General features: G+C 34.5%; 1 protein-coding gene, 1 non-coding gene and 1 pseudogene across 2 annotated transcripts; 2 read left to right on the top strand and 1 right to left on the bottom strand.

Annotated features, from left to right (window-relative positions):
* The window catches only part of LOC112004089 (flavin-containing monooxygenase FMO GS-OX-like 3), a 50,224-nt pseudogene extending 40,468 nt beyond the window's left edge, over positions 1 to 9,756 (bottom strand).
* A 5,233-nt stretch (positions 9,757 to 14,989) lies between these two features.
* Positions 14,990 to 15,063, top strand: TRNAI-AAU (transfer RNA isoleucine (anticodon AAU)). Its single transcript has one exon. It is a non-coding gene; the product is annotated as a tRNA-Ile (tRNA).
* Positions 15,064 to 15,555: 492 nt separating this feature from the next.
* Positions 15,556 to 15,991, top strand: LOC112010761 (putative lipid-binding protein At4g00165). Its single transcript, XM_024043115.2, has one exon. The coding sequence runs from the start codon at positions 15,556 to 15,558 to the stop codon at positions 15,931 to 15,933; it is 378 nt and encodes a 125-aa protein (XP_023898883.1). The 3' UTR covers positions 15,934 to 15,991.
* Positions 15,992 to 27,234: the final 11,243 nt, after the last annotated feature.

Genomic DNA, 27,234 nt, shown 5'->3' with positions numbered 1-27,234 from the left:
TTACACAATTAATGGTGATAAGGAGTTTCTAAAGAATGAAGAGGTCTAAACGGATAGTCCATTAAGTGGGTTAATGGCTCTTCATTTTCCATAATAAAAATGGAGTAATAATTCGGGTCATTCACTCACCAACGGATATGGTAATTACTCCGAATGGACTATCAAGTAGGAGGATTCAAGAGGCTGATTCATTTCCATTTTTGATACCTCCACCCTACACCTCCCCCTTGCGCACGTATCTAGCCTAATATCTAAGACAATTCATGTTAGCCCATTAATCACCACAATTAAAAAGAATAAAATAACATCTTTCTCCTTTTTAATGTGGGATTAAACATTTTTACTAACTTCTCATCTTCCATATTCACTCTCATATCTTTACATTTATATTATAACATTTATTCATTTTAATTATTTAATATTAAAATGCTACAACACATTGTCATAATTAACCTATTGAAATGTTTCAAGGGGAGAGATCCAACGTACTAGATTGGGGGGCTTCTATGAGGAATTGTCGAGATGACTGGGAGAGCCCAAACAAAGTCATGTAAAGCAAATGAGGCCTAGGGTTTCACCTAGGAAATCAGATGAGCATTATTGCATGTTCTTAGAGCATCCACAGCAGTGGAGCTATTTTATCTTTCAACACAATAAAATAATATAAACATTACAATAAAATAATATATCTATTACAATAAAATAATACAGCCCACCACCTCTACCACCACTTCATACAGCCCACCACCACCACCCTACCCATAGTCTACTCCTACTGCTACCACAACCACCAAAATCAGCCTACAAATACCCAAGAAAATCAACTCACAACCACAAAAATAAAACCCAACAATCCGAAACTAGAAAAATTCCCGCTGAAAGGAGTGAACAGAGAGTGGAAGGCTTCAGTAGAGAATGGATCGGCTGGTGAGAGTGAACGGAGCTGGGTCAGCGAGTGGGTCGGCCGGTGAGAGTTTCTACTTTGTGGAGATGGGTCAGCGGCGGAGTTTCAGCGACGGTGAGCTTTGGAGAAACAATAGAAAGGAGAAAAGGCAGAAAAATGAGGGAAAGGCCAGTGAGAGTCTGAGCTTGAGAGCTTGAGAGCTGATCTGAGGAGAGAGGGAAAGAATGTGAGTGACAAGCAGAAAGAGAAAAGAAATAAAGAATAAAAAAAATAAGTAAAGAAGTATTATTTTAATATATGTGGGAATTAAAAAAAATATTTTAAAGTTTTAGCTTCACATTTCGTATGAAACCAAAAGTAGCTTCGTATAGAAGCTTGAAGCTAAAATTTTTTAGAATTACATACATTGATGTAGAGCATTTTTTGTGTTTTGGTGAAACTAAAACAGCTAAATAGCAATTTAGTTTCACTGTTGTGAATGCTCTTAGTTGGCACTAAAACCATAAGGTCCAAGCCAGCATAGCTAACTCATCAAGATGGGATCCTTTATCCATGACTTTCTATACCAACTCTTCAAACCGTGAAAAATGTTGAGTCCCACGAAAGCTCCATCTTGGGATCGAATCCCATACCATCGAAATGCATAGACATGACCACAGTGCATGACTCACATCTTCTGGAAACTGGTGACATTGCTCGCATAGATCATCGGTAAGGATTCTCCTTTGAAATGAAACTTTTTTTTTTTGGTAGAGATGTCATTCCTATAAACTCTCCATTTAAAATGCTTTACCTTGTTAGGGACTTTAAGACACCAAATATTCTTATAGACTTTGAGCTTATGTTTGAGGTCCCTCCATACTTTGCATGGAGAGGTCTTAAGCAAGAAAATTATGCCCAGACTCTATCGTGTAAGCACCCGATTGAGTACGAGGCCAAAATAAACAGTCACCCAGAAGAACAATGTTCAGGGGAATTCTGTTGATTAACTGAACTTCATGTGGGGTGAAGAGGCTGATTAACATTTGATTGCTAACATAAATACCCACTATTTCAACCACAAATTTTTAGCATCTCAGTTTATATATGATTTTAAAGGTAAAAAAAATATGTTTTTACGTTTCCTTATATTGCAAATCAAGGAGAGTAGGGTTTACATTTTCAAATGTTCAAGAGTCCGGTAGTTGTGTCTGGGTATTTGCACTCTTGGCCAATTATATATGCCTAAGTAACAAAAGTAACCAAAGTAATTATAAGAATGGAAAAACAATAAGAAAAAAACAAACGTATTTAAGGACTTCCACTACAAGAATAAAAGCCTATGTTAGGTAAAGACAGTACTTCTATCTAAACAGAACCATATGGTCCATATCCTTGCCAATTTCCTCAGTGTGTTATTTTGAAAATTATTTGAAAAGTCTAGAGTTCAGAGAACTTATCATAAACTTACCTTCCCTTCTGTAAGCAAATGGAGAATTCATCATTTTTATGCTAATAAGTAATTGGTTTTCCCAACCGGAAAAGGAAATCTAATACTCATACATTTTGATCAATGGATTTTGATGTTAAATAGCTGTTTTGTTCCAGGATTCTCATGTTCTAATGTCAGAGGGCAACATATAAGAGACTGAGTCCAAAATCAAACGCATGGTGCAATTTTTAGATTCAACTTTAAGGGTTTCACATCAACCTGCTTTTAAGAACTTGAGCCCCAAAGAACCTATCCTATATGGCCTATGTGTCGCGCGCTTGATTAGATGTCTTTATAAATTATAAGTAAAAGGGAATCATGATTATCATTCTCATGTTTTGTTCAAAGTTGACTCCTGATGCTTTTGAAATGTTACATAAAATCTATGAAGCACCAACACAGACACAAACATAGGTATGGATATGAGATGTTGAGACAATAATTTTTGAAAAAAAATAGGATACAGGTACAACAGGACACGTCTATTAAATAACTATTAATATATATGTACTTTTATTTCTATATATTATTAGTCATTTATTTTTCATATATTATTAAATATATATCAAATTAAAAGTAATTGTAGATTTTAAAACAAATGCATTACTATTAAAGGATGTTTAGAAATCAGAATACAAATTAAGAATAAAGATATTTATTAATTTTGAAATGAACAATTACTATTTAGAACATGAATGTTCTCGTTGTTATGTAAAAATGTATTCTATTCTTTTCGTTCTCATATTCTAATTGTGTGTTACATTTATTTTTAAAATGACACAGCTAGAACATGCATGCAGAAGTGTTCAAGGAATGTCAAGTGTCCGATGTCCGATGTGTGTCTGACACATATATGACACTCCAAAGGAAGTGTTTGTACTTCCTATCATAAAATATAATTAACAAGTGTGTAGGCTTGATAAATAATCTGCAGTGATCCAGGAATTTCTAACTTTTATCTATAGTTGGCGGCATCAACTTGCATATAATTTTGGTAGCCTCCATTTCGGCATTTCTAATTAAGGCAACAACAAATCCTTTCATAGCAAGAAAATTAAAAGGAGGAAGAAATTCATATAGGATATGGAGGATTATCATCTCGAGTCTACAATGAAAACTATGTGACAATTGGAGACATGCAATATGCAGAAAGATTAAAGACAGACGTTCAAGACAGAAAATTGTCATCTATGTCAGCAAATTGAGGCTACAATGTTCAACTTTATTGTCACATGTTTTGCTGGATGCTTGTTCTTTCTTCATTTTCTTATACTGGTCTTTTTATTTTATTTATTATTTTTATTATTGTTATTATTTATTATTTATTTAAAACTTTTAACCCTAATCTATCATAGCTCCACAATTAGGCCATTTAGGCAATCAAATAATGCTGCCAAATGTAATAAGGCCCCTAAAATAGAATATATTATTTTATTTATTTTATAATATTGCAAAAAAAAAAAAAAAACAATAATAAAAAAGTAAGACCTCTCAAACCTAGGAAAAAAAATACCTCTTTTCTAATGGCCAATAGAATGTCTTGTTTATGTAAAATTTTTAATTAAGACCAAAAAATTTATTGAATACATTTTATTTTTTTAAAATATATCAATTTTAATAAATAAAATACTAGTATATATAGGTACTATATTTTAGCAATTTAGCTTAGTAAAATTACATTTAATATCATTGATTCCTATAAAGGCTATAAAAAAAGATTCATAGATCTAAAATTTAAAACAAAATTAACAAGCCCAAAAAAATTAGATCAAAAACAAAAGTTACCATTGGCAAAGCTAAAAGAAATTAAGTCCAATCAATCAATTTTACCCAAAAAACAACTACTCTTTTAAACAATTCTAAACAAAATAATTTTGCTCTTATCCACTAATAGGAGTTGCATTGTAATTTATAAATAATTATTTTGTGTTTGTCAATGTGGCCATATTTTGCGTGGAATGCATTTAGCATGGCATATTAATACAAAGAACTAACTCAATTGAGACTAAAATTACTTAAAATATACAAATATCAATATTTAGGCATTTTTTTTTCAAAATATCTTTGGCTTTTTTGGCAATCCTGAATATGTTTGTTTTATAAGTTAAAAGACTCATAGAATCATGTGTATATTTAGTTGAGACACGACCCATTTTAGAATTCAATAGAATTTTTTAGATCCAATAGAAGTTTTTGAAGCTATTTCAAATAATGTACTCTATTTAAGGAGGATTGAAAACGATAGGAAATGGGAAGAACTATGTCATGCAAATTAAGCTAGTAAACGAAATTATCAGTTTCTTGTGCAATTGGTGATGAAGTTCCAAGTCTCTAATTTCGAACAATAATCATGAATCAGCTATTGTTTTACTAAAGAATTAAAATTGCAAGAAGTTGCATGATATCAAACCTGCCCATAGTTATAATCAAAGCAAAGAATTTATAACTCCAAAATTTATAACCCAAGTTGAGAATATTTGGTGATCATACAATTTCCATTTTCCAGTAACGCTAGGACGAAAAATTACAAAAAAATTTCATTAAATCAAAGGCCATAATATGTAAATAATGCAATGAAACACCCAAATATGAAATACCTACTTAACATAATCCAAGGAAAAGTAAGAGAACTATATGCAAAAGACCAGGATGAGTTTACAATTTGGGTTAGCCTTATAAAACTATTCTATTGCAAAACGTCCTTGTCCTCGCTCTTGGGCTTGGGATATGTTTCCTCAATCTGCTTGGCCATGACAAGGTCCGAATCGGCGAACCTTCTGATGTCGGGGATATTGTAGTTCTGACACATATAGACCCCCCATAGAGTCCCCACTATGAATGTGAATGTGGTTCTTATGAAACCCATTTGGCTGATCAAACAAAAAGCTAAGCAAAAACTATTCTATAATTGTATAGAGGAAGAGAGAAACTAGGGTAGAGAAAGCTAGGATTTGACCAAGTGAACCTTGAGGAATGTTAGGTTTTATATATAAGTTATGGAACTTGTTGAGGTGTCGTAATGCCCAAGTCTTTTTGGAAGAGGTTCACTTGAATTGGGGAGTAGTACCCCTTCTCCAAGGGTCAAGAATATATCACCTATAGTCTACCGGATATATATATATATATATATATAGTGTTATATACTTGTTTTCAAAAAAAAAAAAAAAAGTGTTATATATTTGTTGGTCCATCATAGTGGATGTGTAACTTGTGTTACTAGTTTTTTTTTTTTTTTTTTTAAACGAGATCATAAACATATTGTAACAATGGTTAATTAATTGAAATTGATTTATTAAAAGCGAATTAAAAGTACATATAATTAAAATTTTAAAATCATGGTTTTCACTTCTTTATATGAACTGATTTGTTCCTTTTTAATTGTTGTCCCATGTGCCAAACAAGTTTGTCTTTATGAAGTCTTGGTCCCTTAGTGAGTTGAGACTTAGGGAATTTAATTAATTGATCTATCCACATGTCGTAAGCTCAACCCTAAAAGAATGAAGATCTTTGGGTAAAGCAACTTGTGTAATTGGTTAAAATTTGAGCTTTTTGGATTTTAAAGAAATTTAACTCAAGGTCCATTAATTTTTTTGCTAGTGTGAAATAATGTTGATGTAGTACGGATTGTTGAATAAAATTGCACCGAGATGTTTGAGGGAAAAAGCGAGCCTAAACATTTATGCAATATCAGTCATATTCTTGTCACATTATTTTGTAATAAAATTGATAATAATTTTAGCATAAACATAGTTACGACTTGCAATTAGTCCACTTCATCTGGAAATACACTCTTTTTTTCTTTTTCTTTTTGTTGTGCTAATAGAATGTGGAGAAGAAGAAATTTTTTTTGAGAACGGAACATCATTCATTCAATCATAATAAAATCAAATCCTGATACAAGGACATGAGATAACAAAAGGAATGTAATTATCGATGGACTATCAATGATCTCGAAAATACACTGTTTGACTTTGAATGCCACTTGAGCTTATAATGACTAAATCGAATTACACAGTACTCTATAGACTGTGCAAAATATGCCATGTCCTTACTACAAACACACATATATAATATTAATATTTTATGCAAATACACACAAACAAAATAACAAAAGCAAAAAAAAAAAAAAAAAAAAAAAAAAAAAAAGAAGGGAGAAAGAGATGACAAATTAATTATATGGAGTGGTTTTGAGTGCCTCTTCCGCTACACCTGGGCTTGCACTTGCATTTGCACTCGTTTTCGTCCTAAGATCTTCGCGTGAACAATGGCAGTTCTGGCGACCTTTGCCTTCGTGATGATGAAAACGTCGTGTCATTGCCACACGAGTTATAAGGGCTCCAAACATGGTCCCCATAACGAATGTAACACCAGGCCTAGTTACCAAACTCATTTTGGTTTATATATTTATATATAGCTTAATTCACTCTAAGACTAGAGGGATGTTGTGTATAAAGAGAGTACAAAAGTAGATAGAAAGCAAGGGATAATGCTTTTGGAGATCTAAGATGGCATGGAATGTAAGGAATAAGGTTGGATTTAGAAGGAGTGGGATTTTTCATGTGTTTCGTAAAGCCCAAGCCTTTTCTGTACAAGTTCAAAGAATGTTAATCCCTTCTCCAATGGTCAACAGTCAATACACCTAATTTTGATGACTTTGAAAAGTAGAAACATTTTTAATAGAAAACTATGGGGGTGATATATAATTAATTGGGTAAGAAGAATTCAAGGTATAGTGGTTGATTAAGATTGGTTTTAAAATTGATGTCTTTGGAATCATCTTTAGTAGAAAATGATGGGGTGATATATAATTCGTTGGGTAAGAATAATTCAAGGTATAGTGGTTGATTAAGATCATATCTTTGGCATTGCCTAGGCCCTTAGGCTCTCCAATTCCATGCAAATGATGAGATAAGGAAGGTGAAGATAAACTCAAAGCTTCGACAAATACGTTAATAACAGGTCTTTCCATTGAAAGAAAGATGATGGAAGGTAAATGTGAATTGGCAGGTATCAGTTTGTGGTGTTTGATTTTATTTTTTAGATAGGTTTATTATTTAACGATAAGAAACTTTACTAATTGAGTTAATTGGTATTTACCAATTGAGTTAACTAAAACACACGACGATAACACTTGATTTAATCACTAAAATACCCACTATTTCAACCACAAATTTTTTGCATCGCAATTTTTATATGATTTTAAAGGTAAAGACATACGTTTTACGTTTCCTTATCTTGCAAACCAAGGGGAGTTAGAATTAGTCACTCTCCTTTTCGCTTTCCTTTAACTAATTGGATGCGTACAAACCAACATTTTCTTATCTCTTTCCTTTTCTTTTCCTCCCTAAAAAACAACCAATCATATCATAATTTCAGCTCACACATTCCTATAGTACTGGACTTATTGTACTACACTACTGCCTTAAAAAATTAAATTAAATTTGGAAGCGTACACATATCTTAATTTTGTACAATATATATATATGTATATATATACACATATATATAAATATATATATAAAAAACAAAAAAGCATAGCATTGAAAAGAATGTTTGCAGCAATATCTTAGCAAAACAAATATATTTATTTTACAGGTAATGTTAAACATATAATATTTTGGCATGGAATAAGTAAATCTTACCTGGAAATGTAGCAATTTTGGGCTCCGTGTGTTTACCATTGCATATCACCACAGCCTCAAAGACCTCTAGATCCAATTGCCCGACCCGAGTCCTCCACTCCACAATCCACTCATTTCTTCTTCCATCAACTTGCTCAACCCGAACCACATCATGCTCAAAATGTAGCAAAATCTGATTTTATATCTCATACAAAACACATAGCAAAAGTAACAAACACGGATCTACTTCAATAATGAAAGATAACATGTAACCATGAATTCTAGAATAAAGAATAGAAAGCGTACATTTATGCAATGAATTTCAAAACCACGACTTGAGAATACCTTTAATCTTTTCATCATACGTACGTTAAAACTACTCTAATTGTTTCTTTATTTAATAACTCTTATTAAATAATAATTGATTATCTAATTAGGTTAGCCTTTTGGGCCCACCCAATTAGGTTTTAGTTTATTACTTGAGATGGGTTCAAAGGGAACAAATAAGACTCTAGCTCCAATGGGCCTTGGGCTTTTCTGTCAACTCTTGAAAAGTCCAAAGTTACTATTAATTATATTCAATACCACTATAAGAATATAATTGCACTCTAGGCCTTATTAATAAATTATATCCCAAGACTTTATTATACATACAACCCATTCATTAAAATATTCGTAGTAATACAAAGTCATGAATGTAGACTGTTACTTTGAAGATTACTACATTTTAATCTTTGAGTACCCAGTTTTATCCTTAATGTTATTCATTATATATTTATGAAATCCAATTTCATAAATATATACTCTAGTAACTTCTTACTAAAGTGGTTGGGCCCAACACTCTGAATAACCAAACCCATTAAACTTATCTCAAGGGAATATTTTATATCTCCGTTAAGAGATTATGAATTCTATTTTGAGAATATATGTTCCATTAACACTAAATGCAGCTGCTTAACATACTGAGGTTTTGACCGTGACTTATAGATCTCACTCCCGATATATCAAAGTAACCTACGTCTCATGATCAAGTCCATTATTCTTTCAGGATTTAGAGTTGATGAAAATAAAAGTCATGACGTTTATTATTCATTTCACAGTCATTAGGAGAATAATAAATCTCATAGCGATCCAGTTTAATATGTCTTAACTCTTAAAACATATCAACATATCAATTAGAAGTCTCCACTTTCATGATCAAGACAAATCATCTTAGTTGATATGTTATAATCTTCGCAGATGAAACGCCCAATTTCATCACCGATACGAACTAAAATTCTGAGTGTACTAAGATAATGTCTCATTAGTTCATAAATAGTCTCATATAATTAAACAATTTAATTATTTATGACATGCCAATAAATTGGATTTTAGGACATAAACCCCAACACAAAACGGGTCAACTCAACCAACCCAAAATCTCTTGAAAAATCATCAAGAAATCTGAGCACCTCTTCACAACCCGGAAAGTCCCTCGGGTCCCCAATTTCTTTTTTCACAAATGGGTAATCTAAGAAGCCCATAAGTTGCCTTGGAAGGTTGACCCTGAGTGAATGGTTCATCCTACTATGAACAATCTCACGGCCCGGATCCATACCCAATGGGTTAGACTCCACCCGTCGATCATAAACCCCTGTGCCACCAATCCTATTGTTTTTCTCAAACAATATGACCTGGTGACCCTCTCTCTTAAGCTTTCGGGCGGTGACTAGGCCGGTGGTGCTGGCTCCAATCACCACCACTTTTATTGATCTTTCCATTATGTGTCTAAAACTTTTGAAAGCTCTAAATCACATTTTGTGAGGATTTGTGGATACCATGTACAAGTTTTTGTCCTACTATATCACATGTTCATCACATGATCAGTATAGACCATAAATAAAAGGAAATATATAAATTAAAGCATAATTTTTTATTTAAATGCCAAAATATAAGCTCCTTTTTTACCATTCAAGCTCCAAAACCCACTCCATTAGGTATTGAAAAATGTAAGTATTGTTAAAAAAAAAAAAAAAAAAACAATTATGCTACAGTGTGATTCTAAATGTAGAATTGCATTGTAGCTCAATGGTAAAAAAAAAAAATTATATTTTGATCGGTTAGGTCTTATCTCTCCTCTCTCTATAGATCATAATTTTTATTATCTTTCTCTCTCTTTCTTTCTACTCTCTCTTCTTCTTGCTCTCTCTTCTTCAACAGAATGGAGGCAATGGTGTGGAGACTCGATTAGAAAAGTTGTGGTGGAGGCGCGGAGGTCGTGAGTTTGTTCATGGGTTTCCAGTGTGGGTTTGTTCATGGGTTTTTGGAGTTTGGGTCGAATTTGAGTGGCATTTGGGTGGTTGGATTTAGGTCCGTTGGTTGTGATTTTTCCGATGGGTTGGAGGATTTGTTCCGATGGGTTTGATGGTGGGTTTCGGTGTTGCTAGGTTTGTTTAGTAGTGGGTTTCGGTGAAGATGATGATGATGATGACGGGTTTGGGATAAAAAGAGATGGCGACGGGCGACCCTGTTGGTGAGAACAGATGAGTTTGGGTTTGGTGAGAACAAATGGGTTTGATTTTGGATTTTGATTTTGATTTTGATTTGGCTGGATTTTGCTATAAATTTTGCTCAGCAGAGGTGGGTGGTGTGACTAAGAAGTTGGATGGTGGTGGTGGTGGTGGTGGTAGGTGGTTGACAGAGGAAGAGAAACAGAGATTAAAGAGAGAAGGGAGAAATATTTTTATATTATTTTAATGTGTAGGATGGTAAAATAAAAGTTGGGATGTTGAGTGTATTGTAAAATGGTATTGTATAATCGATAAAGTGGCTTTTTCAGATGGTAAAATGGGATAGGATGGCATGAGCCATTATGTATGCTCTTAGAGCAATAATGCTAGTGCTAGTGGTGCTTCTGTGCAAACTGTAAAGTTAAATGTTTTTTTTTATAAGAAAATATTGTATTGAGATTGATGAGAATTGGCGTTGGATTGTTTAGAGATTCTAAGAGATATCTTAATTTTGCATTAAGCTATTCTTCTGTCACATGGGATCATTGCCTTCAATAATTACAGTTTTTTTTTTGGAGAAAAGTTAAGGCCCATTTGGTTGATATCTAGTATTGTTGTTCAGTTTTCAATATTGTGAAAATAATTGTTTGAGTGTTATAGAAATAGGTGTCAAAAGTGTTATTGTTGTTTAAACACCGAAAATTGTTGTTTAAACACTGATACTAAACAGCCCCTAAGAAATTGTATTGATAAAGTGGAAACTGCAAATACAAGAAAAGGCCAAGTCACATTAACTCGAGTTGAGGAGACCAACAATCATGGTTTTAAAAATGAATTGGACCGGCCAGTCTGATTAGTTGAATCAGGAACCAGAGGTCGTCGGATCCCTAAAAAAAGGCCTAAAACCGATGTAAAACCGGTCAAAACCGAGAACCGGAGGCAAATTCAGTTTTGCTTTCGGTCCAATTTTTAAAACCATGCCAACGACAACACAGCTAAGTTAATGGGATGGACCTAAGAAAGACAATGAAAGACATAGTAGAATATAATTATAGATTTTAAACCTTCTTAAAACTTTTCTTTGCAATTGCAAATATAATTACTTTAATTTTCGCAATTATTGAGTTCACAACTGAAATCGAACTAGCTAAATTTTAGTTTTTAACTACTGTCCTATGTTTTCATTTACATAATAATCAAATTATTAGGATATTTCTACTTTTTTTATCAAAAATTTTGTAACTTAATTGTCACCTTCTAGTATTTTCAATGGAAAATATCTCTAGTTCAAATCCTCCCTCCAACAATTATAGATGCATAAAAATAAAAAAAAAAATAAAAAAATATGCTTTGTCATATATTCATCACCATCCATTCATATACGGTACAAGTTGTGGGAGAAATACTTTACTAATAGTCTTCATTCTGAGATTGACTTTCTTCTTGATTTTTTTTCCCCCTAAGGGATCTGTAATTATCAAGAAAGTCAATACCATACTGGTACTGGCTGTACCTGAGAAAATATACAGTATTGGTCATTAAACTAGTATTGGTACTTTTCTAAAAAGTATGGAAAAAAAAATACTAGGTTATATCGGCCTATTTCGGCTATACAAGACAATATTGGCGTTTCGGCTAGTACAATAAAAAAAATTAAAAATTAAAAAAAAAATTATTAAAAACTTTTTATTTAATCTAATATATTAATTAATGCACTCACGCTAACATGTAGGTTTATAAAATATGTGGATTTTCTATTTTATGTTGGTAAACATAAAAATTCACAAATTCATAATATGTTTTGTAATTGGCTAATTCTTCGACAAAATGCACTTTTCTTGTAATTGAGTAGATCAAATATGAGTTTAGTACTTTAAGAAACATGTTGTTCAAGTCAAGCATTAAAAACATAAAGATTGATTTAAGAAACAAGTAAAGAAAAGTTGTTCATTAAGTCTCGACAGATAGCTCGACAGATGCTTACTATTGAGACTTAATGTGAAGCTCAATAATAGCTTGATAGTAGCTCGATTTATTGAGAATTACGATTTTAGAATTTTTAGATCTAAAATTCTACCCAAGCTTATGTATTTGTTTAGGGTTTCGTTTCTTACAACCCTACACATATATATATATATATATAAGGCTTATTTTAAGAGCAATCACACACGGATGTAGAGACCAAGAGACTTATTTTCTCTGTGAGAAGCTACTGCGATTGAATGCCATAGAGTTTTGTAACCAAGTGTTTCAAGATCTTCATTGTTGATGAAGTGAAGAATTTTGCAGCCAACAACATATGTTCAAGTTGCTAGAATTAGTCACGTACTAGAATCTGTGCAAATGATTAGTCACAAATTGGAGGTTTGTGGGTCATGGGAAAGAAGCCTACTACAAAATCAAGTCTAATTTGGTATTGGAGTGAAAGTTCAATTGTAGGTTGGTATTTCGAGATAGGCTAGGGTAGTTGGTAAGATACCTTATACTTATAACCACTTGATTATTGATTAGTGTATTCTTAAGAGTGGTGACCATAAAATCACTCGATAAGGTTTCTTGCCTGACAAGGTTTTCCCCATTTGTCAACAAATCACTGTGTCAAATTTAATTTTGGCTCCATTTAGTATTTTTGGTAATTTGTTGGTGCCTTCAAGATTTGTATGCAATTGAGCCTAATTAATCAACTTGGGTATAAGGTTGAATTTAATAAACCATTATATTGGCTTTATTCCGTGCCAATTTGCTTGTAATTTAGCATTTAGAAACCTTGTATTTAGGTGGGAATCATGTAAGGGTAGTGTGTGAGAGAGTGTGAAGAAAAAGCTCAAAAGTGTGCACTTAGCAGGGCCTCGCGACTGGATCTCGCGGTGGGCTCACGGCTGGCAAGTCGCTAAAAGAAGCACATGTGTGAAGCATGCAGAGGAGCTGAAGAGTCATGCCAGATGGAGCATTACACGACAAAACTTCCAGTTTGGCCATTCTGTTAGTTCGTGACTTAGACTCGCCACTCAGTCAAGTCACGAAGCCAAGTCGCCAGACCACTCTATTTGGGAAAAACTGACTTTTCGCATTCCAAACACACACCAATATAAATACCCTTTATACCCACGTATTGTAGAGGGCTTCTAGAGAGAATTTTGAGAGAGAAACCCTAGAGAAAAACAAGATTAACTCATCCACAATCTTTATCCTTTGATTCTCCAAATTCCTTTACTCTCACTCTCTCCATTGTTACATCCTTGAGAGGTACATTTAGCCAAATTATTTTCTTACCATACCCATATCTGTGAGAATGTTATTTGGTACTTGGGAAGCAATTAGGAAGGGACCAATTGATATTGGTTGATGCTATGGGCTATAGCGAAATTCAATAAGTTAGAGAAGACAAAAGTTCGGCGTAACCTTGTTAAAGCAAGAAGTTTAGAGGGCTTAGGTACATAGTGTAGATTAGGCTTGGAGGTTCTTCTGTTGTTCATGTATCCCAACTTCATTTTCTAATGGATTATTGACTACTAGAAGGACGACGGAGAGGTTTTACACTGAGGACTTCGGTTTCCTCTTCGATAACACATCGCTGTGTTGTCTTTGTTTTTGCATCTCTCTTCCTTTAATCTTTGCCATTTAATTTCTGCTGTGGTTATGATTTTATTTGGTTAGATTGTTTTATCAATTCTATTTTAACTTATTTTCATATTCCGTATATAAATTGTTTGATAATAAGTTTGAGTTGGTAATTTGTAATTTGGAGGTCTAAACGTTCAAGGTGTTTTACACATTATTTGAACATTCATTGGGTAATTAAATTAATTAGCCAGGATCAAGTTATCTTAATCCAACACTTACATAAATAATACAAAATATATTTATGTATAAAAATATATAAATAGCGATAATTCTGAAATGGTACATTAGTATTAGCCGATACCCAAATATTTCGTTCTGTTGATCAAATCGAAACAGCTTTCAGTATGAAATTGACTCCTTTGGTAATTATACAATGTGATAGAGACCTTTTTCTCTATTGCTTTTTATGTCTAATGGATGTGTAACTCCTCCATTGCATTTTTTTTTTTTAAAGGACGTAGACAAAATTAATGATAACTATACTAAAAATAAAAACAAAGCTATATGTTTGTACTTCATAAAGAGTAGTCAGTTGTGGTGCCTTGCATTTTCAAAACATGGATTAAGATTTAGGCATTGATTGAAGTTACATTGAAAGGGATACCTGAAGACCAGATTTTTAACTCTTTTTTTTTTTATTTTTTTTTATTTTTTTTTTTTATATTCAATTTTCATTGGAGGAAGCTATCTTCATTGACAGTGTAATACAGCTATGATTTTAGTTTTTGTCGATCTAATGTTAGATCTACAGGTATAACAGTACGTTATAACTTATGACAACTGGCATACAAAAGCTCTATTTTGAAATAATAAAGAATTTTTTCTCCCAAAAAAAAAATAATAATAAAGAAATTCAAAACAATTAAATAATTGACCACATGGCCTATTTGCTCAGTTGGTTAGAGCGTCGTGCTAATAACGCGAAGGTCGCAGGTTCGAGACCTGCATGGGCCAGATATCTTTGCTAATTTTTGCTACTTTTTGCTCAACCAGATTTCTTTCCTCTCACTTTTATCATCAGTTCCCTTTATTTTCTCAGCCAGATTTCTTTCCTCATATGTTGTCATCAGTTTCCTTTTTTCTAAAAAATGGTCCCCCATAGCATTAAAAACCCTAGTAAAAGAAGACAATTTTATATAACAACAGCTAATATATACAGATTTGATGAATTCTCTTGGATGTTTTTAACATGGTACAATACAAATAAAGACAAGGGCAAATCTAACAAAAGATGGACATGTGCCCCATTTATGTACATGGACAATGACTTTTGCTGAGTGGTTTCAAATTTTCGATAACCCACTTGATAAAATCTATCTACAATACCCATATATGGCCTAATTGTGGCCATTATTTACTCAAGATTATTAGCCTGTTGCTTTATGTATAATATATATGTAGAACCCTACCTGTAGCTGATGAGAACTACCTTTGTTGCTTGATAAAATGGGTATTAGGGGTTATGAGGCCAAAGCAGTTTGTTTCATCTTATTTAACATCATATTTTTCACTTGTGTTTCATCTAATAAGGTTTTATATCCTCCCTCTGCCCCAGAGAATCCTGCTGAATGCCCAAAAGATACTCTAAAGTTTGGTGTTTGTGGCAGCTGGCTAGGGTTGGTCACTGAAGTTATTGGGACTAAACCAAGCGAAGAATGCTGTACAGTGGTGAAAGGACTTGCAGATCTTGAAGCTGCAGTGTGTTTATGCACTGCAATTAAGGCTAATGTATTGGGAATTGTCAAAATCCAGGTACCTGTTGCCCTTAGTTTGCTCGTTAATGGGTGTGGGAAGAAGGTCCCTGAAGGCTTTGTATGTGCATAGAAACTCTAGCCTAGTAGAGTGTATTTGTATGAGTTTATTTTAATGAATTTTATTTATTACACACTCTCGCACATAACCATACAAGTAAAATTTGCACAGAAATCGTGTGCAAAGAGTGTGGAACTACAATTACCCTATTTTAATTAGTATATCCAGCTTATTTTGTTTATTGTGTCAAAATATAATTGTGATTAGAATGAAAATAAGCTCTCTCTCTCTCTCCGAATTGCATGTGCATAGTCTAATTCTAGTCGGTAAAGTCTTCACTCTTTATCTTTCTTTTTCTTTTTTTGGTTAAAAACAATCTTTATCTCTCTCAAATAGTGCGCGATGCATGCATTTATTGATTCCTACTGTTCTTTTAACTAAATCAACTTTTTCGGCATAAAAGTCAGATCATGTCTTTCACTATCAGAAAAATGCACAGGGTTTAATAATTCCTGCTCCACTTTTGTACCCCAAATCACATTTGAAAAACAAAAGGAAGAATTCCCGGAATTTTAAGCTTAGAATAAAAGTGCTGTGAGCTGCTTTCTCCAAGCCTAACCCGTCAATTAATGTTATTTAACTCAACTCAACTAAATTAAGCCTTAATTCTAACTAATTAGATAGGTTTGGGTACATTGAATAATTTGTAGTTTTGTACTCAATTTATAAAATTACATTTTTTGGGTAACATTTGAATTGTATAATAGTTACTCTGGCTTTAATTTGGTGAATTATAATGAAATGCGAGGTCACTATCCTTGACAATTTGTATTAGGATATTTTTTGTGAATGGAGTGTAGAGTTAGCGAGTCACTATCCTTAACAATTTGTTGGAAATAAAGGAGAGATAATACCTGAATTTTCTTTGAAAATTACATAATTTGATATTACCAAAAAAGAGGTGGCAAAGATGAGGCGTAGACCAAGTTACTGTCTTGAGACAAATCGTACCGTTTACAGTATATTCGATGAATTTTTTTTCTAAATAACAACGAATATTAAAAAATTTAGTTAGGTGTCACGCTTCAAAAGAATGTAGAAAACTAGCATCTCGAGTGTCTAAAACTCGAGTTCCAAGATAAAAATCGAGTTTTTAAGTCTCGATTTGTAAGCGGATAAGTGCGATGTGGAAAAAAATCCACGTGGAAATCGAGTTTTAAAGACTCGAGTTCCATAAACGCCGCTATAGAGCTTAAAAACGTTACTATAGGGCTTAAAAATGGAGTTATAAAAATTTTTGCAGGAAAACGCCGCTATAGGGCTTAAAAACGTCACTATAGGGCTTAAAAACGCAACTATAGGGTTGCTGAACCTGGTATTAAACACTTATAAAAAAATTTTGCAGGAAAACGCCGCTATAGGGCTTTAAAACGTCACCATAGGACTTAAAAACGCCACTATAGCGGCGATCAAAATAAATTTTTTTTTGCATGGAACTCGATTTTCAAAAACTCGAGATCCATGTGGCATTTTCAGTCCACCAACACTCGTAAAGCGAGTCTTTAAGACTCGAGTTTTAATATGGATCTCGAGTTTCTAAAACTCGAGATGCTATTTTTCTTAATTCTCCAAAACTTTGCCTAACTTACTATATACTTGGCCTTTACGTTGTTAGTTTGCCCATTCCCCCTATATTCAATGTAGTTAGACAAATAGTTTCTACATGTTGCCCCCAGTATACAACAGCCCAGCCACCTTTGTTGATTATCCTTGCGAGCTTACACTGCTCGTAAGATATAAGCTCTATATAGTACTTTCTTTTCTCAGAAAATTTTTGTAGAAGATAGAATATTCTTGTGAGTGGTAAAAAGCAATAGATGGTAAGTGTTTAGGACAATAAAAAAATTGTTTTTTTTTTTTGAAAAGTTTTCAGCTTTGTAATTCAAAAATAATATGTGTCTTTTACTTTTTTTTTTCTTTCCATATATATATATATATATATAGCTAGACCTTTAACTTGTCCTTAGCCAAAAAATCAAAAAGATTTGATATCAATTAAATGATCATAAAGATATTGAAATCAATGTCATGAATACACACACACACACACACACATATATATATATATATATAAACCGGTCAAACTTTTTGCCAAAGTGTACGTTAAGGTGAGGTAAGTTAGTAGACAAATCGAGTTTTTCTTGTAGTGTCATAACTCATAATGCCATTAAAACAAAATTTACAGCCCCTAATGTGGCTGTGTTGAGGCTGTCAAATAATGCTTTTCTTTGAAACTTTGACTATACACCATAATTACAACCAAGAATGGAAAGTAATATATAATGCTATAACCCATAAACAGTAAATTATATAAATCGTTTTTGGAAAAAATTTATCGGGAATTGAAAAAGTTGTCAAAACTTTTTCAATTTCCGATAAAACTTTTTTCCAAAAATGGTATACTATTGTGTGCTCTTAGGGTATACTATTGTGTGCTCTTATGGCACACATTAGTAAAATCTTTAATATATAGTTGTACAATATTTGATACTTTCTATCTGTAACATTGCTATTAAATATATTAAAAGAAACATTTTAAAGCAAGTTTATAAAGGAAACTATACTAAAAGTTGGCAATATATGGTATTAAAATTCACATTAATTTTTAGAGATTTCCTAATTAAAACCATTGACAATAGCTATTCAAATTTTGAATTATATTTGAATTTTCAAAATTTAGCAATCAACATATCTGACATTAAGGGATAATTGATTTCCTTAATTCACATAAATGAGTATTAAAATGAATATGATATTTTTTTTATAAAAATATCCAACACAATTTGTGAGTTCCAGTTAGCTTAACTAATAAAATTTCTGATGGTTGAATAAGAGATCTAGTGTCTTGGTTTGATAATAAAGTACTATCATTATAAGCGGATGCCATGAGTTGTGAAACTCTCTCAAAAATAAAAAAAAGGTTAAAAAAAATCGCATTCCAATTGTATAATGATTACTTTGGATTTGGTGAATGGAGTCTATTGCATCTACATTTTGAAAAACTCTAGTTCAATAGTTAATATAACATATATAGATAGCACCTAATTTAAAAATTTAAATTTAAAAGTTTATGCTCAACTATGCAACGTCACTCACACTTATATACACAAAAAGTACTAATTATATTTCATTTTGACATTCTCATTATTATTTATATAACTCAAATTAACCTAATAAACACATCTGTTGGCATAAGACTCAATAGTCAATACCTACCCACACAACACCTTCATAGGCTAAATTCTCACACAAATAAAAATGGTCCAAACTCTAGGGTATTAGAGCATTAGCATCCAATTTCTAAAAAATATCATGTTTTACTATCTAAATATTTACTTTATCTATTATATCATACCATTTTACAACACACCCAACATTCCAAGCTCTATTTTTTTTTTGCCACTTTATTTAAATATTCTCTCTCTCTCTCTCTCTCTCTCTCTCTCCATTTTCCTCAACCAACAACCATCACATCACAATGCCTCTGCTAGATATAATAAGCAAACCCACCAGACACACCAAGCAAAACCACCAGCCAGAAATCACCACCACGAACCTACATCAGCCACCACACACACAACACCCAAACCCATAAACCCACCATTGCCAATCAACAACCACCTTGCCAAATCCACGACCCACCCCACCACCACAACAACAACCCACCTCACCGCCATAACAACACCCTACCACCACCACTATGAATCTACAGATGCACAGAAACCCACAAAAAAATCAAAGCAAAATTCACACAACTAAAACCCACAAAATTTGAACCCAAAAGGCAATACCCATCCCAAAATCAAAACTCATAGCAAATTCCAACCCCAAAACCCACCCAAAATAAAAATCCATGAACCATAAATCAACCCATTATGAACTATGGTGCTTCAATCAATCTCCCTCAACCAACACCACCGCATCACAGAGCTCAAAATTCCACAGAGAGAGGGAGTGAGGATTGAAGGAAGGAGAGAGAGAGAGAGAGAGAGAGAGAGAGAGAGAGAGAACCAGAGAGGTGAGTTGGAGAATGGGAGTCGAAGAGAGACATGGCGTGTTGAGGAGAGAAAGAATGAAGTGAAAGAAAAAATTGATATAAAATTTTACAACCTGCTACAATAACATCTTACAAGTATGACATTACTATAGCTAGATTGTAAATTTTTTTACAACTAACTTGCTGAATAATGCATGTTTTTTGTACTTTGATGCTAAAATATACCATATTATGAGATTTAGCCACTCAGATACTGATGCTCTTAGGTTTTTGCAATCTGCAACTTGAGATGTTTAAGAAGGGTCTATTTAGGTTATTGCATTCTAGAATCTTAGATGTTTCATAATGTAAAATAATAATGTTGTTTATTTGCTTTGCCGCCCATTGCTAATGCTATTTATGTTAAATAGCCTGGACAGTTAACCAACCATTGCTGCTTGCTTCAACATTGTTTTGAACTTTTGATTGATTCTTTTTATAAAAGAAAAGTTTTGAATAATGAATATGCTTCCCTTTAATATTATTATGTAGAAATTTGTAATAGAGTATTGAAAAAAGAGAAAGAGATAGATATAAGAGTTTTATTTAGTTTGGTCACATAACTTACATCCACAAAATAAATGCTCAAAATGATACATTTTAGATGATAATACTTTATATTAATAGAACCTATTTTTATTGTGAGATTTACTTACACGAATCAGTCTTTTTTTTTGGTAAAAGACGATTCATTCAAAGAAACTAAGGAGCAACAAAAGGTTCAGGACATAGCTTGTTAGAGTACATGTTGTTAAAATCATTTTCAAAAGAAACAACGTGTCAACGTCCACAGATAGACTATCATATAAAATAAAGTCTAGTTCATGTCTAACACTCATTCTAGCAAGATTGTTCACGCACCAGTTAGCTTGCTTGTAGCAGTGTTGGAATAGGATTTGCTGGAACTGAGTCATCAATAGCCTACAATCATCTAAAAAGGGGAGATAACATTATTTACATATTGAGGATTTCCAAGCACATCAATAATAGCTTTAGCATCTAATTCAACTATAAGAGATTGGATGTTTAAGTTTGAACACATCATGAACCCATCCCTTAATCCCCATAGTTCTGCCACATAGCTATTTGTCAGCCCAATACGCCTTGAGAATCTTGCCAACTAGTCACAATGCTCGTTCCTCACTACCCCATCGCAACTAGCAACACCCATCCTACCAACAAAAGACCCATATGTGTTTAACTTCACCCACCCTTCCGCGCGGTCTTTCCCATCGAATCCTCATAACTTTCCTGTGAGTTGGCATCCTTAGTGAAGCAATGCAATGCTGGTATTCCTTGGCCTGGTTCGCAATCTCCATTGCCAAACACGGATTATTACCATTTCTAAAGACCATGTGGTTCCTACTTTTCCAAATAATCCAAACCGCAAAAGGAAACAATATCCTCCATGGGCACCTTGCTGGGTTAGTTCTGTCATTCTGCCTACCATTTAAAGCCATCAAATCATGCAAGTTACTTCCCCAGAAAACCCCATTCTTTGCATTAATACCCAATTGCAACCACACTGGTTTAACACTTGGATAGTCCCTAAGAGCAAGTATTATAGTTTCTGGCTCCTCGCGGCAAACAAGACAACTTTCCTCCTCCACAATACCTCTTTTCACAAGCCAAACCCTTACCCCAATGCTATTGTGAGCACACAACCATAGAAAGGTTTTAATACGTGGAAGGGTATCAATTTTCCAAACCTTGCTAGCAGAGAAAGAAATGTTGTAGTTATGACCTGATGCAATTTTGTAGGCACTTTTCAAGTCAAATGTCCCTTGTGGTGATCTGGCCCAAGCTAGCTTGTCACAACTTCTGGTAGTTAATGCTACGAGGGTGGCTTGAATCATTCTTTTAATTTCCAAAGGAAGATCAAAAGACAACCTGTCTCAGTCCCAACTAGAATCTAAGATAAAATCTTTAATTTCTAGTTGATTAGCTTCTCGCGTTAATGGCCTCTAAATCAACTGCCTAAAAGGTCCCTTGTAAGTCTAGTGACTATACCACACTTTTAAACTGCTACCTCCTCCAGCCATCCACCTACTACCTTTGTTGAAAGTATCCAATCTTTTCCTCATAGCTGTCCAAACAAAAGAGTAAGGGAGCTTGTCTACGTCATTGAAGCTCAATCTCCTCTGGTTGCAATATTTCCTCCTTAGTAGTCCAAAGAGCCTCCTTCTCAGCATGGAACCTCCAATTAAGTTTATTTAAGAGAGCTATATTCCTCCCTCTAGCTAATTGCAACCCGAGCCCCCCTTCTTCCTTTGATTTGGTCACTTTTTGCCAGCCAACCCAATGAACTTTCTTGGATGAATCTATAGACCCTCATAGAAAATTTCTATTGATACAATCTATACCATCCACTATTTTGAAAGGCAAATGTTTGCATTGCATGACATAAGAAGGTATAGTTGCTGTCGAAGCTTGAATAAGGATAGCCTGCCCTGCCAAGGATAACATGTTGGCCTTCCAACCCAAGAGCTTCGATTTTACTCTATCAAGAATAAAGTTAAAGTCTTGTGGGAAGGAGCTTGGTTGTTTTAGGGGTATATCGAGATACTTTCCAGGGAAAGGGGTAGATGTAAAGTCAAGAATGTCACAAAGAGATTCACCACTATCTCTATCCACATTTAGGGAGAAGTTGACTCTAGATTTAGCCTCACTAACAGTTTGATCTGTCATAGTGCAAAAGTCATCCAATACATCTCTGATGGCAGAACAATTGATATAATCAGCCTTGGCAAAAAACACAAGGTCATTAGCAAACATTAAGTGGGAAAATGTAGGACCACTTTGGGATATCTTCATTGGTTGCCAAACTTTTTGACTACATTTTTCCTCGATAAGTTGATTAAGAAAATCCATACAAAGGATGAAAAGGTAAGGGGATAGAGGGTCCCCTTGCCTTATTCCTCTTGGGGGGAAGATCAGATCCAAAGGTTCTCCATTAAAAAGAATTGATGTAGAGACCGTGGATACATAACTCGTGATAATGTTAATGAGGTCAACTGGCATATTAATTCTATTGAGTATCTCTCTAATGAAACTCCACTCTAACTTGTCATATGCCTTCTCCAAGTCTATTTTTAGAGCCATTTATCCCACCTTTCCCTTTTTCTTTACTAGGGAGTGGATAATTTCCTGAGCTATAATTGCATTATCTAGTCCCTTCCCTTCCGGGACACAAATGTTGTTAGAAGAGGTGAGATAAGCCTCCCCAAGAAAGGCCTCAATCTAGCCATAATGATCTTTATGACAACTTTATTCACAATGTTGAACAAATTGATGGGTCCGTAATTCCTCAAAGTTTGCAGACCTTGAATCTTAGGGATTAGAGCCATGTGAGTTCTTTTTAAGTACTTAAGTGTCTTTCTTTCCCCAAAAATCTTCTTAACTACTTCAACCATTGTTTTCCCTATTGTTGGCCAAAACCTTTAGAAGAATCCCACATGCAACCCATCTGGCCCAGTGACCACAAGGTTACTTTAACCACCTCTTTGGAGGCATTGCCAATGATGCTATTCCTTTCCTCTTCTGAAAGCCTAGGTTGCCACTGAGAACAAGTAGGGGCAGCTCTAGAAGCACTTGAAAGCGATGTTGTATAAATCTTGTGGAATCCATTCCTAATGAACTCCTAGATATCCCTTTCCTTATTCATCCACTCTTCTACATCATTTTTCATGGACATAATATGATTTCTTTTCCTTCTATCCTATATCGACACATGATAAAAAGCCGTGTTGCAGTCTCATTGGATCATCTAGTTGACTCGAGATTTCAAAGCCCACAACTCCTCCTCCTGGTTCAACACATTTTCCAACTTCTTCAAGAGCTCATTTTCAAGATTAAGGAGGAAGCTAGAAGGCTTAATTAAGATAGCCCGCTAAATGCCATTCAGTCTTGCCATAATATTCTTCTTCTAAGTAAAAATGTTCCCAAAATGAGCCTTGATCTAGGCTGAAGCATCCCTTGTAAAGTTGTCAATAGCATTTTTTAATCTGGGTGCTTGCCCTCACGCTTGAGAAACAACCGAATGAAAAGTTGAGTCTAGGAGCCAGCAGTTTTGGAACTTAAAAGGTCTCCCTCTTCCACTTAAAGCTCTCGGATGTGTCTCCAACAGAATTGGGTAATGATCCAAATAGCACCTTATGAGGTGCACTACCTTTGCCTTGGGATACAACAGACACCAACTCGGATTTACAAAAACCAAATCTATTCTTTCTTGGATTAAGGCTTGCATTTCCCTTCTATTAGTCCAAGTAAAGCGAGGACCAGAAAAACCAATATCAATCATGCTGCATTTGTCAAAGCATTCTTTAAATAATAACGATCTACAAACACTTACTCTTCTACCCCCAAACTTATCATCATCCAAGAACGGCTCATTAAAATCACCAGCTTTCACCTAGGGCATATTATGGAGCTCTGTAACTTTCATTAGATTATTCCATAATATGTGCCTTTTGGCACTCCTAGGAATAGCATATATAGCAAAAAATAACCAGCTATAGTTAGAATTTCGTACCTTCACCACAATATGAATTTCCTATTCAGTACTGGATAATGGGGAGACGTCCACCTTGTCCGAGTTCCATAGCACCCAGAGGTCCCCAACATAGCCAATTGTATTTGTGTGGATGGTTCCATCAAAAGGAAGTCTATTAGTAATCTCCCTTGCTCTCTTTCCCCCAACTCGTGTTTTCATAACTACTAGAATTGTTGAGCTGTAATTACTTACTAACTCACGGGTATGACTCTGAAAAGTGGGCTTCAGGGCATCCTTACAATTCCACACTATGATATTCATCAGAAAGATATGGTTTGGGGTAGGAGACTCGTCAAAAGGAGGCATCAATTTGGTCTCCTCCTTCAGATTCCATCTGATCCACCTCAGCATCTCCTTTGTTTGTCCCTCCCCTAGGATCATCATCAGATTGTGCTATAGGACTCCCATTTCCATCTCCTACAAAGCCACAGAAAGACTAAACATTGTCGTCGGTTGGAAGACCCAAATCAGTTTTGTGATTGGCTTGTTCCCCATGATAGTCGTGGAAATTGGCTCCTTCCCCAATATCCTTCTCTTCGAAAGACACTTTGTGGGGTTGACATTGCACAAAATGGGGACTAATGATATTTGTGGAAGGTGCTCCCAGACCAGTGTCGGTTCCTCATCCGGCGAGGGCTTGTCCGTTAGAAAGTTCCACTATGGGTTCCTTACCTCTACCAAAACTAGATTGGTCAGTGGCAGCCAGCCCTCCCTTGCACTCACCTTTGTCAGTGGAAAGATGAACCTCCACGCCTTCTGCAACGCAATGTTGAACCAACCCATTATTCGAGTTGGGTTTCCTCGTATTTTTGCTAGCACCACCTCTGATATCTTAGTCACCACCCCATCCAAATTGATAGCCCACCTCTGGCCATGGCAGAGCTGCGAGCTAAAACTCAATAGGAACTCTTAGGTTCCATTCTCCATGGTAGGATGATTAAGCTGCTTGGTGTATAGGAGTGACTATCTCTGATTGCAAAAAGGGAATGGAAATTGCACTGCCCTTCATCCACGGCGCTAGCGTTATCTGATTGTAATGCCTTAAGCCTCATAATTACCTTCTTACCCTTCATTAAAACTCTCTGATTTGTCGTATTGGGCTTTGCTAGCACAAAGCCTTGCTTGGTCTTGTACTCGTTGGCCACTTTATCCCTGGAGTCGGTGCACTGAACTATATGGGCCTGGGTTTGAGAATTATGTCCTTCCCCTATTTTCTAAATGGCACTAGCCACGTGCTCTTTTTCTACAATTCTCACTTGAGATAATTTCCTTTTTGTCTCTTTGAGAAGCCCATTCTTAATCCCGATCCTACTTGGTCCCTTGGTATCCTTCCCCTCAAGCACGTGCTTTTCCAGTGCATGCATTGTCTCTTGAATGGTAGAGGAACCACCACTCCTCTGTGATTTTGTCCCATTTCTTTTTCAGGTCATCACTACCAAAGGACTGTATGTACTGTCATGTACATTTTCACCACTATCATGCGCAACATCTTGCACGTCCCCCTGCATAGCTATGTTGGGCCCCACCTCTGCTTTTGGCTTATCCATAGCACAAGTTTCACATGAACGATCCCCACTGGCCTCTGCCACCTCATTCCTCGTCTCTTTTGATGGCGAGTTGCAGTGGATGGTGTAAGGACATCTCTCTCTCCAATTGCCCATTCTTCCACACTCAAAACAGAGTTTTTGTATACCCTTGTAGCTTACGGGCTGCTCAAACTTTCTAATGAGAATGGTGGTGATTAGAGTTTTTTTTTTACATCGACCTGGATGCATAATCTCGCAAATCTACCTTTGGCTTCTGTAGCCGTGTACTTTAAGGACATTACCAATAGTCCATCCAATCTATTGTAAAACTTTAGCATTGTAGTATTTGATTGGGAGTTCTTTAAGTCTTACCCATAGTGTCATAGTCTTCCTCCAGAGAGAGATGTGTAAGGAAGGAAAAATTATAAGATCTACATGGTAGACAAGTGATGTAGTATACAATTTCACTAAAAAACTTCCACATGTTTAAAATTGTTAGTTAGAAAATTTTTTTAAATAGAAATTAATTACTGACTCAACAATTTTAAACAAATGGAAGTTTTTTAGTGAAATGCTGGATCACATTACTTGTCTATCAAAAGACTCTATAATTTCTCATAAGGAAGAAGCCATGTCCTAGAGCAACACAGTCTAGTCTACCAGCCAAATTAAGTCTACCAGTCTACTTACATGAATCGGTCACAACTTTCTATGTCAATCAATTTCTTGTTTTATTCTAATTTTAAGATATTTTTAATAGTCAATATCTTAATTTGGCTATCAACAATATGGATACATATTTCTCTTCAAAAATAAAAGTTAAAATCACATATTCTACTTTCCCGTTGATATGAAATTTGAACCTCTGATTGATATCTGATATCTCTGTATATAAAAAGAGCCAATAGCTTATCCATAGTAACATTTTGGTCTGTTCAATACACTAGGCAAAACTCACAGTTTGTCATTTTTGTTCTGGCCTCTTTTTTTAAACGCCCAGTTTGTTTGAAACTTTGACTTTGCTTTATATATATATATATATATATATGAGCTGGCATAATATTTCTTTTAAATTTTAAAATAATAAAATATTGATACAATAAATTATCACAATATTTTCTCAATTTTTAAAGTGTTAGTTCCTTACAAGTCAAGATAAAATAATAAATAATCATACTAGAATCAACTATCGCAAAAAA

This window comes from Quercus suber, unplaced genomic scaffold, assembly GCF_002906115.3.
Source record: "Quercus suber isolate HL8 unplaced genomic scaffold, Cork oak 2.0 scaffold_644, whole genome shotgun sequence".
Taxonomy (NCBI): domain Eukaryota; kingdom Viridiplantae; phylum Streptophyta; class Magnoliopsida; order Fagales; family Fagaceae; genus Quercus; species Quercus suber.
Note: the sequence above shows the minus strand (reverse complement) of the source record. Positions and strands in the feature narration are given on the sequence as shown.

Excerpts from the sequence above, each read along its gene's own strand:
- LOC112010761 (XM_024043115.2), top strand. The coding sequence starts at position 15,556 with ATGGGTATTAGGGGTTATGAGGCCAAAGCAGTTTGTTTCATCTTATTT.